The following is a 14,799-nucleotide window of genomic DNA, read 5'->3' on the forward strand; positions in this document are numbered from 1 at the left end:
AAAAAAAAAAAAAAAAAAAAAAAAAAAAATAGAAGAAGAAGAAGAAGAAGAAACAAATGGGGGTTGTTATTTGTTCATAAATACTCTTTCCAAAGTAGTAAATAAATAAACAACATTGTTTTGATGAGCTTGGATCCTCAAGAATGCATGTTCCAAGGATGGTCTCCTGCACACCACATTCAACTGAGGGGAAAAACATCAAAGGGATATTTCGATCAATTCTACATTTTGAACATCATTTATCAAAATGCCCTTTGATTCTTTTTACTCACTCGGCAACATCCAATGATTATCTTTGGATATTCTTTCCAAAATATTTTCTGTTCATTTAAATCTTTAAAACAACAACAAGAATAAAGAGAGAAATATAGACAAAAAAAAAAGGAAGAACCAACTTCTCTTCCCAATTGATAATTAGCTGAAACCTATGTCATGTTGAAAAACAATATGAAATACTTTTGATTTCTAACCTAGGCCTTAGTTGAAGAGCTAAGGAATATAATACTAAGAACAAAGAAAACCTAAAAAAGACTACAATGATTGACTAATGTTCCATTTGATTGCAGTCGATATCCAAATTACCGAGATTAAAAGTATAATTAACTCATATAGAAGAAAAATGTTTTAGCTTCGTCAACAAATACTACAAATTTAATTAATTCAATTTCTTATCTTTGTTCATAGCCCTTACTATAGTTCATCTTCCTTGGTGAATGCCAACTCCAAGATAAATGTCCCTAATCAGATGTAGCTCTTTGACCACATCATTTATGTCCATTCGATCCCGTGGTGATTTGGCTGAGCAAGCAACTCCAATTCTAATAACTGAATTAAGACACTCTAGCAATCTATCCTTCATGCATCTTTTAATTTCAGTGATGTTGGTTACAATTGATGCTGCCTCTTCTTCATATTCTTCCATAGGGACAAGTGATGGGTCGACAACAGCCATCACTCCAACACACATAGCCATCTCAGTCCAGCAACAAAGATTAAAGTTCTCTTTGAACATTTCATGAGTTGGTCGCTTCCCTGTGAACATTTCTAACAAGAGAATCCCATAACTATATACATCACCTTGCATTGAAACATCAGCACCTGCACCATACTCTGAAATTTATCCATCTTAGGTTATTACTTTATAACAAGCAAAGCCTATTAGTATCAACTGGAAGAATAATAAAACATGATAGGGAAGAACAACTAGCGAGAAAAAGGAGCAAAGTCTATTAATCTCCATTGGAAAAATAAAATAAATTGGCATGTCAGAGAGATTAGGGTATCTTCAAATTCATTCTTATAATGCTCATACAAGGAACATAGGCTCCTCTGGCATTTAAAACTATGGATATAAATTCAACACATCATCTGATGGCATGATATCCAAGTAATTTGATTTCATAAATTTAATGTGGCATATTGCTACATAAATCTATGTATAGAAAAAAAAATACAAAATACAAAATGCTATGCAAACTAAATGCATAATTCTTCAAAAACCCGTAGATGCTGTAGCTTATGATTTTCAAGGTATGATTTTATTATTATAATTAAAGATACTGTCAAACTTTTGTGTGGTAATAGAGAGACTCAAAATATAATGTAAGTATATATACCTTTTTAGTATTTTTATATTTCAATTATTCGATATATTAAACTTACTTTTATATTGGGGCTAAAGATGTCACAAATGCATTTGAAAATAGTGATTAAGCCCTAAGGTTTTGTAGTGGAATAGGCAAGACAAATATTAGATTCATCATACTGAGGTAAGCTCAGACTCAACACACAACAAGAGAAAAAAATTATACTAGATTAATAAAAAAGGTACATTACCTGGTGCAATGTAACCGATAGATCCCTTTATTCCGATCGAGCTCGTGTGATATTGAGATCTACTTGTGATTTTTGAAAGAATTCTTGATATCCCAAAATCACCCAAATGTGCAGTCAAATCACCATCGAGAAGAATATTGCTTGGCTTTAGATCACAGTGAATAATCGGCGTATGACAATGGTGGTGAAGATAATCCAATGCTGTGGCAATATCAATGGCAATATTCAATCTTTGGACAAGATTTAAATGTCTTTGTTCATCTTGTGTGACATTTGCATGTGGATGTAACCATCTCTCCACATTCCCACCAGGCATGAACTCATATACTAAAGCTTTAAAATCATTGCCTTCAAAATCTATACTTGAGCAAGATGTTAAGATTCTTACAAGATTACGGTGCCGGATGTTTCTAAGGGATTCACATTCAGCCATGAAACTCTTGGACGCACCTCTTTGTTTAATGTTAAGGACCTTTACTGCAACAGTAGTATCACCGTTATTGAGTATTCCTTTGTACACAGAACTGAAACCCCCCACGGCAATCAAATTTTCAGAAGAAAATCCATCAGTAGCTTTAAGGAGTTGGGCATAAGAGATCTTAAGATGATGACTCTCTATCAAAAAGAAAGTGGATTCTTTCTTTTCCTTTCTTCTCCGGTAGATAATGAAAAAAAGTGTCCCAAAAATCAAACATAGAGAGCCCCCACAACCACATAGGATGGCAATTATCTTGAAAACATGAGGCCTCCCATCTTCTTTTGATTTTTGAGTTTTGCATGTTGGCAAATGAAGTTCTGGTATACCTCCACAAAGCTTATTGTTTCCAATGATTGAAATTGCACTCAAATTTCTAAAAACTCCAACTGTTGGTACGTCACCCTTCAAATGATTAAATGATAAATTTAAGTTTTGTAAAAACTTAAATGTTTCCAAATAGTTTGGGATAAAACCAGAGAAGTTGTGTGAAAGATCTAGATCTTGAAGACCTCTTAGAGAACTCATAGACGAAGGTATAGACCCTTGAAATAAGTTACCCTCCATAAAAAGGTGCTCTAGGCTTGTACAAGTACCAATGGCAGTAGGGATTTCTCCCGACAATATGTTCTTAGAAACATCTAGGATTTCATGATTTGTCACTTGACCCACTTCCAAAGGTAAAGTGCCAAAGAAAGAATTTCTACTCAAGTTTAGCTCTATTAAAGTGGAAATGTCAAATATCTCTTTGGGGATGATACCATTGAAACTATTACCTGAAAGGTCCAAGCCTAACAAATATTTGCATTTTCCAAGAGTTGAAGGTATTTTTCCTTGCAAACGATTATCATATAAATAGAGCACAATCATTAGCGTCAAGTTTCCAAGAGAAGAAGGGATTGGCCCTGTGATTCTGTTCCCATATAAATAGAGTGTTTTTAGCATTTGAAGTCCTCCGATTGAAGTCGGAATACTTCCTTCTAGTAAGTTACGAGATAAGCCCATGCGTTGTAAGCCTACAAGATTCCCTATCCCCACTGGGATATCTCCAGATATTTGATTTTTTGACAAACTGAGTTCTGTCAGTTGGGTCGAAAAGTTTGCGATGGAGTTGGGAAGCATGCCACCAAACCAATTATCACCAAGCCCCAACGCTGTTAAACCACTACAATTGATCAATGTGTCGACAAAATCTAGGTCGTCGGCCCCTCCACTTCCCAAATGATTTGAGAACAAATAAAGCACATTGAGTTTCGATAGGCCACCAAAATGAATATCAACTTTCCCAGTAAAATTGTTATTGCTAGCCAAAAGTCTCTGGAGTTTCGTCAAATTGGACAGAGAATTTGGAATTGGTCCATGAAACTGGTTCCATTGAACTGAAAACAACAATAAATTAGGAAAATTGAAGCCTAAATTTGGTGGAAGACTCCCTTGAAGTTGATTATCTCCGACTTCAAAAACAGTGAGTGAGGAAAGATTATATTTACTGGGAGGGATGATACCAGACAACTTATTTTCACCAAGCACGAGAAACATTAATCTTCTTATTTGACCAAGGGCATCTGGAATACTTCCACTTAAATCGTTGGATCCAGCCGAAATGACAACAAGAGATGAAAGATTTACTAAGGAAGGTGGGATCTGACCTGTTACTTTGTTGTAATGGAATGACAAGACTTGAAGCTTGGACAAGCTGCCAAGTTCTACAGGAATTTTCCCCACAATATTGTTGAAACCAAAATTGAGTTTTATGAGGTTGGAGCAACGTGACATGTTGGATGGGATTTCTCCTTGAAATGAATTGTTGTGCAGGTATAAATAACGAAGCCTGAATAGAAAGCTTGCTTTACGAGGGATTTCACCGTGGAAGCTATTGTTTTCGAGCGAAATCTCCTGAAGGAAACTGAGGTTTCCTATTTCTGGAGCCAAGAACCCCGCCAATCCACTGGACGATAAACGCAAGGCTCTAACCCTATTTGGATGCCGGTGACCACCACATATAACACCTGGCCACTCACAATGGGAGATGGAGTCATTCCAGGAGCTCACAAAATGAAAGGGATCATTGGTTATGCTAGCCTTGATGGCCAACAAGGCTAGTCGATCTGTTCCATTTGTTGATCCTCCTGATTGTGAATCTCCCAAGCTGATGCAACTGCTGCACCAGAGAAGAAGAAGAAGGAGAAAAATGGAGGAAAGCACCAAGATAAAACCCATGGATCAAATGAGCTAGGTAGAACTATGGAGGAGTTGGGTTCATGAAGTGAGTATAATAGACTCGTCAATTGCAATTTATAGTCCCTTGAGTCAATTGGAATTTAAGCATGAAACCATTAAAAAGACAAACTTCTGAGCATTTGATTCCTTAAGAATAAACGCCCTCAATAAGAGGGTCGTCACCATATGAAATGAGATTACTTATACAGGAGACTCAGCCAATTGTTAAGGAAAGTGTGACATTTATATCTTATGCCATAATAACAAAGCAATGCAACACCTCGGGGACATAGCCCATCACTAATTAGCCATTAATAAGATTTTTTTTTTTAATGCTTGGCTTAAATTTATTACAATGGAACCACTTGCTCATATTAATTGGATTTGGAACTTTCTTTTGATTCAACGATCGCATATGATGTCTTTTCCTGCAACTAGAGAAGCTCGCTTTAATTTCTTGCACTGAATGTCCAATGCTAGAAAGCTCAATTCCATTCTGAATGTCATATTTCAATTTGTTTCTTCTAGGCTAGAGGAACATGAGGCCTAAAAGTGTAGTTATCAAATTGTGGAGATATATAGTTACCGGAACTATGGAGTTTTATCTGGGCTCATAGTCAACTTCAGGATCACTTCATTTACCCCTGCATTATCCCTTTGAATTGAGGAACCTTGTTTCTAATAAATTTGAACCTGTATTTTTGTGTATTACGTACGTACTGTTTCAGAAAATTGAATCAGACTGGTCGAAACAACGTATTTGGATTGGAATCGACTGTGGTCAATTTCGATTTTGGATATTCTAAAGCTGTCGATTCTAGAATTTTCAGGATCAAATTGCTGGTTTTTCAGATTTAAAGAATTAATTCTAGGGTTTTTTTTATCGATTCAAATCAGATTGGAATTGAAATTGATAGAGACCGATTCAACCTAGATTCCAAGTAAATTGATTTAGCAATCTGGCAACATTCAAGCTAGTACTGGTTATTCTTTAGTGATACATGACAATACACATGATATTAGATTGAATTAGACTTTGTACTTTAATATTTGGTCAATGGAGGCTATGACTTCTCTATGTAATAATAGTTGGAATCGACACCTCAAATGTCCTGTCTAGGCTTTAAAAAAGTAATAGTTGTGACAATAATATTTTCCAAATAAAATAAAATTATTTTTTATTGCAATGCAACAATTTCTCTCCTTTGCTTTCATGATATGAATATAGACTTTGAATAAGAATTATTTCAATAGAATATTTGTTGCTAATCCAAAAGGGATTTCTAGGGTCGAGATTAATGAACATGCCCATTTCCATTACTCTACTATGAAGGAAACAACTTTACGAAAAAACAAAACTATGAAGGAAACAAAATGAGGGTCTGGTCGTCTATGCAAATTAAAGTCCTTAAAAAGAGGGTCATCATCTACCAAATAATAAAAAAGAGAGTCATCACCATGTAATACGGCAACTACTCTTACAGGCAATTGAGTCAAATGATTGAGAAATTGTGATATAAAATCACTTCACCCTTTGTCTTATATCATGACATGAGCATGGCTTCAAGTATCGGTCTCGTACCAGTTGAATCGAATCGGTATTAGTTGAAATCGATCCTCGATCCTTGATCAATTCGAATAGATCATCCGTATCGTTTCAGGGGTAAAATAGTAAAAAATTAATACTTTTTAAAAAAAGCAAAAACAAAACTGACCGATACCCACCAATCCGATCTAATCCGAATCGATATCAACAGATTCCCCTGTATCCATGACTATGAGGGAAACAAAATGAAACTTTGATCGTCTATGCAAATTAAAGTCCTTAAAAAGAGGGTCATCATCTGAAAAAATAATAAGAAAAAAAAGGGGGTCATCACCGTATGTAATTGAGTCAAATGATTGCAAAATTGTGATATAAAAATCAATATAACAATCAATCCTACTATCTGGGGACCAACTTCTATTAGTCTACTATAAGGGAAACAAAATGAAACACTGAGCATCTATGCATTAAAGTCCTTAAAAATAGGGTCATCACCGTATGAAATGCAACTGTTCGCACAAGCAATTGAGTCTCATGATAGAGAAATTTTGATATAAAAATCAATTCACTGTGTCTTATACCATGACAAGAACAATCAATCCTACTACTTCCAAGGTGTCATTAGTCTATCCTCACACTCCTAGCCAACGCAGCTACCAATGCACTAGGCATTGGAACCATTATTCATAGTCTCACGTCCAAAGGCAATGCCTCCAACTATTATTGAAAAGAAATGTATGATGGATTTGATCTCAATTTTTTTTCTGGAAGAAAGAACGTTGGCTTCCAGCAGGGTTTAGCTGTAATTCGGGCAGTCAAATTTTATCCCAGATGCATCCTAGAAAAATTAAAGTGGCAAGGAAATTAATATAACTGCACTATGAACTAAGCACTATAGTCATTAAAACATTAAATAGGAAAAGAAAGAAGAAATGCACTCTAGTAACTTAACACCAATTTCAGATGGAAACAGTTGTGAGTAAAGATATACATAGTTCACCTAGTCTTTATGTTGAAAACAAGATGAAACATTTTGATTGCTTACCTAGGCCCTTGTTTAAGGGCCAAGGAATATAATGCTAACAGCACAAAAACCTTGAAAAAGACTACAATAATTCACTAATGTCCAATATAGTTTCAGCTGTTGGTTATTTGAATGAATAACTCTATCATTCCACTTTGTTGAAGGCCAGTGAGGATATTATTAGTCAAAATGAAAATTAGGGCCATGAGGTTACATAAATTAATCTCATCCAGCAAATAAAGAAATTACATAACCCTATAACGAGGTCTATGCTGTAAATCCCATTCTAAATCAAAAGAAACAAAAACTGGAGTAGCATCCTAAGTGTTTGAAATACGATTGATTGCTGCGTGTTTTGCTTACTTGTCCACCTCCCTCCGCACATGTTTAATCTCTCTATGAACAAGCTGTCCCATTAAGTGCATGATATAGTTTTTAAGAATTTTTACACTCCAAGCTAGGGGCCAGAATCTTACAATTTAAAATCTCCACTACAAACATAGAATCCAACCTAATTGCAACCTCAAGGAAGCAGTCTCTCTTCAAACATAGAAAGATCCCCCTACAAATAACAAGAAGTTTCATATTCAGAATTGAAAGATCTCCCCCTTCCCTTGCATAAGCAAGAATAGGCTCACCACTAGCATGACGAATCAAACCACCATATGAAGCTCTACCATTATTTAAGGCTCCATCACATTGTAACACAACAATAGAACTGGAGGGCTGAGCTGCGAACAAGTTTTAGGGACTTTAATAGCCCATGACATTTTTTTCGCTAAAAAGTCATTTGTATTAGAAGAAAAAGAGAAAATATGATCAGCGGCAAGATTGCCAACTACATCAAACTTTATTATTGTTACGTATGTAACCTTTGCATGCACATACTAACAAAGACACGAATCTAAACACACCCACACACATACAAAACGCATAGAACAGATACAAACATTTAAAGGATTAAGCCATCATCTGTTGGAATTCATAGAAACCAAGAACACTGTGAGTGCCAACAACCCCCCCCCCCAAAAAAAAAAAAAAAACCATGCCTTGTTTATTTTATCCCAATTATTACGATTAAAAACATAATTAACAGAGTGATGGCATACAACTGTTTATAGCCCTTATTATAACTCATCTTCCTCTGTGAGTGCCAACCCATAGATAAATATCCTTGGTCAGATGTAGCTCTTTGACCACATCATTTATGTCCATTTGATTCCATGGTGATTCAGCTAAGTAGGCAACTCCAATTTTGATAACTGAATTAAGGTACTCTTGCACTCTATCCTTCATGCATGTTCCACTTTCAGTGATGTGGTGACAATTGTTGTTGCCTCATTTTCATCTTCTTCTATCGAGAGAAGTGATGGGTCAACGATAGCCATCACTCCATCATTCAAAACCATCTTAGCCCAGTAGTGAAGATTAAAATTATCTTTGAACATTTCATGAGTAGGCCGCTTCCTTGTAAACATATCTAGCAAGAGAATCCCATAATTATAGACATCACCATGCGTTGAAACATCAACACCAGCACCATACTCTGTAATTTATCTTTCTTATGTTAGTATTCTTATAACTAGTGAGAATAGGAGTAGAATTTATTGATCTTAACTGGAAGAATAACTATTTTTTGGTTAATGAACTGGAAGATAATATGACATTGAAATATAAATGCCTTACGGTTTTGCGATGGAATAGGTAAGACAAATATCAGAATCATAATACTAAGGTAAGCTCAATCAAAACATTCAAAAGAAGTGGAAAAAAATTACTAGATCAATGAAAGAGGTACTCACCCGGTGCAATATATCCAATGGATCCCTTTATTTCGATTGAGCTTGTGTGATTTTGAGATCTATTTGTGGATGCTAAAAGAATTCTTGATATCCCACAATCACCCAAATGTGCAGTCAAATTACCATCGAGAAGAATATTGCTTGGATTTAGATCACAGTGAATAATCTGCGTATGACAATGGTGGCGAAAATAATCCAATGTTGTTGCCATATCAATGGCAATATTCAATCTTTGTACAAGATTTAAATGTCTTTGTTCATCTTGTATGCTATTTGCATGTGGATGTAACCAACTCTCCAAATTCCCACTAGGCATGAACTCATAAACTAAAGCCTTAAACTGATTGCCTTCAAAATCTATACTTGACCAAGATGTTAAGATCCTTACAAGATTACGATGCCGGATGTTTCTCAAGGATTCACATTCAACCAAAAAACTCTTAGAAGCACCTCTTTGTCTAATGTTAAGGACCTTTACTGCAACAATAGTTTCCCCATGATTGAGAACTCCTTTGTACACAGAACCAAAACTCCTCACTCCAATCAAATTTGTGGAAGAAAATTCATCGGTAGCTTTTAAGAGTTGGGCATAAGAGATCTTAAAATGACGACCCTCTATCAAAGGTATAGTGGATTCTTTCTTTTCTTTTCTTCTCCGGTAAATAATGAAAAAAAAAAGTCCCAAAAATCAAACATAGTAAGCCCCCACAACCACATAGGATGCCTATTAGCTTGAAACCATGAGGCATTTCATCTTCTTTTGATTTTTGAGTTTGACATGCTGGCAAATGAAGTTCTGGTATACCTCCACAAAGCTTATTGTTTCCAATGACTGAAATTGCACTCAAATTTTGAAAGACTCCATCTGTTGGTACTTGACCTTCCAAATGATTAAATGATAAATTTAACTTATGTAAAAAGTTAAATGTATCCAAATATTTTGGAATAAAACCAGAGAAGTTGTATGAAAGATCTAAACATTGGAGACCTCTTAGAGAACTAAGAGACGATGGTATAGATCATTGAAATAATTTTCCCTCCATAAAAAGTTGCTCTAGGTTTGTAGAAGCACTAAGGGTGGTAGGGACTTCCCCAGACAACATGTTCTCAGAAACGTCTAGGATTCCAAGATTTTTCAATAGACCCACTTCCAAAGGAAAGGAACCAAAGAAAGAATTTCTACTCAAGTTTAGCTCTATTAATGTGGAAAGATCAAATATATCTCTGGGGATGATAACACTAAAACTATTACTTGAAAGGTACAAGTGTAACAAAGATTTACAATTTCCAAGACTTGAAGGTATTTTTCCTTGCAAGTGATTCTCAAATAAAGAAAGTTCAATCAAGAGTGTCAAGTTTCCAAGAGAAGAAGGGATTGGCCCTGTGAATCTGTTCCCATCTAATGTGAGTGTATTAAGCATTTGAAGTCTCCCAATTGAAGTTGGAATACTTCCTCCTAGTAAGTTACCAGCTAGGCCCAAGAATTGTAAGCTTCCTAAGGCTCCGTTTGGTATCGTTCTAAAAAATGTTTTTGGAGTTTTTTCGTTCTATTGGAACGAAAAAACAGAATCTTCTATTTGGTGCACTTATGATCTGTTTCTATTTTTTTGGAACAAAAAGTGAAAAAAAAAAAAAAAAAAAAACTGAAAAAACGAGATTGGACGGAACTCTATTTTGGAGTTCCGTCTTCCCAGTTTCGTTCCATTTTACAAAAAAAAAAAAATCCCGATAAAAATCTAAAATTTTGAAATACCATTTTTTCGTTTAAAAACTGCATTTTGACACAGAAACTGAAATTTTCGTTTTTTACACGAAACAGCATTTCTGTAACAGAAACGATACCAAACGGGCCCTAAGTTCTCAATCCCCACTGGGATGTCTCCAGATAATTGATTATTTGACAAATAGAGTGTTGCCAGTTGGGTTGATAAGTTTGCTATGGAGTTGGGAAGCACTCCACCAAACTGATTGTTACCGAGCGCCAAAATTGTTAAACTACTACAGTTGATCAATCTGTTGACAAAATTCAAGTCATCACCTTCTCCACTTCCTAATTAAATTATTCCAAATCAATACAAGCCGACTGAGTTTTAATAGACCTCCAAAATCAATACCCACCTTCCCAATAAGACTATTTCCACCCATATAAAGAACTTATAGTTTAGACAAATTGGACATAGAAATTGGAATTGGTCCATGAAATTGGTTTCCAGCAATCGTAAACCAACGTAGATTAGGAAGAGTGAAGCCTAAATTTGGTGGAAGACTCCCTTGAAATTGATTAATTCCAAAATCAACGACACCCAGTAACGAAAGATTATATATAATGGGAGGGATATAGTACCAGACAACATATTTTCAGCAAGCTCAAGAAATGTTAATCTTGTCATTTGACTAAGGGAATCTGGAATACTTTAGGTTAAATCATTAGATACTGCAGAAAAGGTGATGAGAAATGAAGGATTCCCAAAGGAAGGTGGGATTTGACCCATCAATTTGTTGAAATGGAATGTAAGGAGTTGAAGCTTCGACAAGGTACCAAGTTTTACTGGAATTTTTCCCACAATTTTGTTGAAACCTAAAATGAGTTCTATAAGGTTGGAGCATCGTGATATGTTGGGTGAGATTTCCCCTTCAAAAGAATTGTTGTTTAGGAGCAAATAATGACGCTTGAAGAGAAAGCTCACTTCACGAGGGATTTCATCATGGAAGCTATTGTTATAGAGAGAAATCTCTTGAAGGAAACTGAGGTTTCCTATTTCTAGAGCTATGGATCCCACCAACCCACTAGGCTGTAAACGCAAGGCTTTGACTCTGCTTGGATGCCGGCAATCACCACAGATAATGCCTGGCCACTCGCAATAGGGGATGGAGTCATTCCAAGAGCTCACAACATGAAAGGGATCATTGGTTATGCGAGCCTTAATGGCCAACAAGGCTAGTCTATCTGTTCCATTAATTGACCCTCCTGATTGTGAATCTGCGAAGCTCATGCAACTGCTGCACCAGAGAAGAAGAATGGCAGCATTAATGGTACAAATGGACAAAAGCACCAATGTAAAACCCATCAATTAAATTTCAGTTTCAGGCAAATTATGGACTGAAACTTAGTAGTAGTAGTAGTGGTATGAAGAGGAGGATGGTCTATAAATTGCAATTGATGAGACTTATTATTATACTCAGTTCATAAACTAACTCTTCCATGGTCTACTATCAATGAGTGTAGATTGATAGAGAAGGCTTTTGTGTCAGTCAATCTCCATCCCATTCTTCTGGTATAGGTTTTTTTTTTCAAAGATTGGCAGGTGATCTGTCCTTTCTCTGCGATCAACTGCAATTTAAGTATAGAAGAGAGGAATCAACACTATTGTGGTGGAAGAGGAGTCTTTACTCCACAGCTTGGAATGAGTCCATTGACACACTCTTGTGAAGAGAAAAAGAAAAAAAGCTACCTGGTCTTGTGGCCCTTGTGCCGAAAGATGGAGACACGCGAAATTATACTCCACACCGTTTCAAATAAGAAATTGCAGGTATGTTGATGATGTCGCTGCGCATGTTCTCATTGGCTCCCATGCTGATAATATATAGAATATTTTATTGAATTAAACTTTAAACTTAGATATATGACTTTGAATTCTTATTTTTAAAACTTGGGATGGATCTCAGGATCGGTCTGAAGTTTCGACAGATACAGATTTGAATCATACTCATCTGGATTGTTCTGGATGTGATGAATTTACCTTCTTTTTTTTTTAATCAATTTTTATTATTTTAAAAAATTAGGATCAGTCTTGACCAATCAATTTCATCGATCCCAAATCAATTTTTAAAACTATGTTACCAAATCAAATAAAGTGATAGATAGAAAGAAGACATGGACCACTCAAATACACAGGACCTTCACAATTAAATCTTGTTACTTTCACATAACTTCCATTGCTGAATTGTTGGAGGCATTTAACAAGTCACCATATGTTTCGTAGGATCCACTCTCATTTGTCTAATGGAACCAACCACTTGCTCATATTAATTGGATTTGAAATTTTCTTTCGATTCAGTGATACAATCATGATTTTTTTTTCTCTAATAGGGATGTTCCTTTAATTTTTATTTTTTTTTTAAATATAGAATAATTTGAAATTAATGATGATGAGGTATTGATTATAAATATTTCTATTTAATTATGAAAATTTCATTTCTTTTTTCTTTAGGGTTCCTCCTAAAGGTTCATCCACAGATGGTGAGTCAGGGTCTAAAATCAGACCGAAAGATGTAATCGATGGACATCAAGTGAATATTCTTGTATAATTCCGTATTGGTTCTAAGAGACAGAAGATGTTAGGTTAGCCAAAAGATGATTATTGGTTCAAGAACCAACCCTTGCAACTAAGCAGAGCCAAAAAGAATTTTTTATTATTCTAAAGACAAAAGTAGAAAGCAAAAGAGAAAATAAGTTAGAATGTATTTTAAAATGAGAAAAACACTGTTTGGTATGCATTCCCGTTCTAAATTCCTAGAATGAGTTAGAGATTGAGACTCATTCTGGAATGCACCAAAATGTCCATTCTGCGTTCTCGTTCCTGTAAAAGGGGGTCCTCTTGAACCCTTTCGCTGCTTCGTCCCCGAGGAATAACCATAAACAGTTGAGTTGCAGTTCTCATCTCCCAAGCCTTTGACACGAGCAGCTGTTCTGAAATCCAGACCAGCTCATCCACTTTCCAAGAAAATGAGGAAGAAAGAAGGAAAAATTAGTGGACAAATGGGAGGAGTTGCAGCAACGAAGCAAATATTGGGTCTTCGATAAAGCTTTCGATACCAAAAGGGACCTTCTTAATCGGTGCCATTAAATTTATGGGTCCCTGCAATGCCGTTGATTCCATTACCGTTCAGATGCAGGTATCATCTTGTTTCTTCATTTCTTTAATTCCTTTCTTCCCGAACGGCTAAGGGACATTTTCTTTTGATCTATCTTTGTATCTCTCTTTTTGTCACTATGTATGGTTGATTCCATGATCGAGTCAGTTAAGGACTTGGGAATTAGGATATTCTATTTGGCTGAGGATTAGTTTTATGTTTTTAATAAAAAATTGTAGACACCCATGAGACGTTCGATGGAATGCCTGACAGCCTGAACATTATAATCATAAAATCAATAATGTATTTTCGCCAAATATGCATCCAAACTGTGTTCTCATTAGAATGCATTCTGGAGTCTGAGAATGCGCATTCTCAGAATGGGAATGCATAACAAAACACAGTCGTAGATAAACTACACGTTAATTAGGGCTTAGTATAAGCTACATAATGTAGGAATGGACTTGACAACCAAACCAGCCCCAAACTGCAGGAACTTTTAAACTAAGAACAACCAAAACCAATAGCAAACTTATAGCATAAAATCAGACTTCAACCACAAACCAGAATTGATAAATGATCTCAATGAACAGTAACCAGAAGCGAAATAAATCAGCAGCAGTCTTAGGATTAAACCAGAAATTTTAATAACAATATAACACCTCCAGTAGGTTCAGATCGTAGATGCTAATAGTCCAGAATGTCACAGTAACACAGAACAGAAAACAGAATCTAAATCTATGCAGATTAGACAATCAGCCATAACTGCTTAACAGTTCACTTCAGCAGATCCAGTGGTCTGATTGACCCCAAAATTGGATCGATCCTCCCTCTGGATAGGATTATCCTTCGATCAGAATATGGAGGCCATCGGATGGCTGGTTCTCCAAAAACAGCTAGGCCGATAGGAAGGAAAACAGAGAAAACCAACCCAGAAATCTGCAGAGAAGTTTGATCACTTACCTGAACTGCTGGAGAAGAGAATCCAATAAGTTAAGAAAACCAGATAAGAAAAGACCCATCAGGACTTCTCGCCGCAGAG

The 14,799-nt window shown here is 35.8% G+C and overlaps 2 protein-coding genes across 2 annotated transcripts in view; both read right to left on the reverse strand.

The window, feature by feature from the left end:
- LOC122094632 (probable LRR receptor-like serine/threonine-protein kinase At3g47570) overlaps positions 1-4,531 on the reverse strand; it is a 4,858-nt gene extending 327 nt beyond the window's left edge. The window contains exons 1-2 of the mRNA XM_042665251.1: positions 1,837-4,531; positions 722-1,110 (exon numbers count right to left, since the gene is read on the reverse strand). Of these exons, the coding sequence (XP_042521185.1) occupies positions 722-1,110; positions 1,837-4,531 (3,084 nt within the window). The remainder of the gene's footprint in view (positions 1-721; positions 1,111-1,836) is intronic.
- Positions 4,532-8,393: 3,862 nt separating this feature from the next.
- LOC122094648 (probable LRR receptor-like serine/threonine-protein kinase At3g47570) lies at positions 8,394-14,779 on the reverse strand. The gene is made up of 5 exons (XM_042665252.1): positions 14,721-14,779; positions 11,443-11,903; positions 9,709-9,783; positions 8,904-9,476; positions 8,394-8,647 (listed from the first exon to the last, which is right to left on the reverse strand). Exons 1-5 carry the CDS (start codon positions 14,777-14,779, stop codon positions 8,394-8,396), a joined length of 1,422 nt encoding a protein of 473 aa, XP_042521186.1.
- Between the last annotated feature and the right edge of the window lie 20 nt (positions 14,780-14,799).

The sequence above is a fragment of the Macadamia integrifolia genome, chromosome 2 (assembly GCF_013358625.1).
Source record: "Macadamia integrifolia cultivar HAES 741 chromosome 2, SCU_Mint_v3, whole genome shotgun sequence".
NCBI lineage: Eukaryota > Viridiplantae > Streptophyta > Magnoliopsida > Proteales > Proteaceae > Macadamia > Macadamia integrifolia.

Coding starts and splice junctions, on each gene's coding strand:
- LOC122094648 (XM_042665252.1), bottom strand. CDS start 14,779: ATGGGTCTTTTCTTATCTGGTTTTCTTAACTTATTGGATTCTCTTCTC. Junction 11,904..14,720: donor TCTCTTCTCCAGCAGTTCAG/GTAAGTGATCAA, acceptor TCTCTGGTGCAG/CAGTTGCATGAGCTTCGCAG. Junction 9,477..9,708: donor AAACAATAAGCTTTGTGGAG/GTATACCAGAAC, acceptor AACTCTTAAAAG/CTACCGATGAATTTTCTTCC.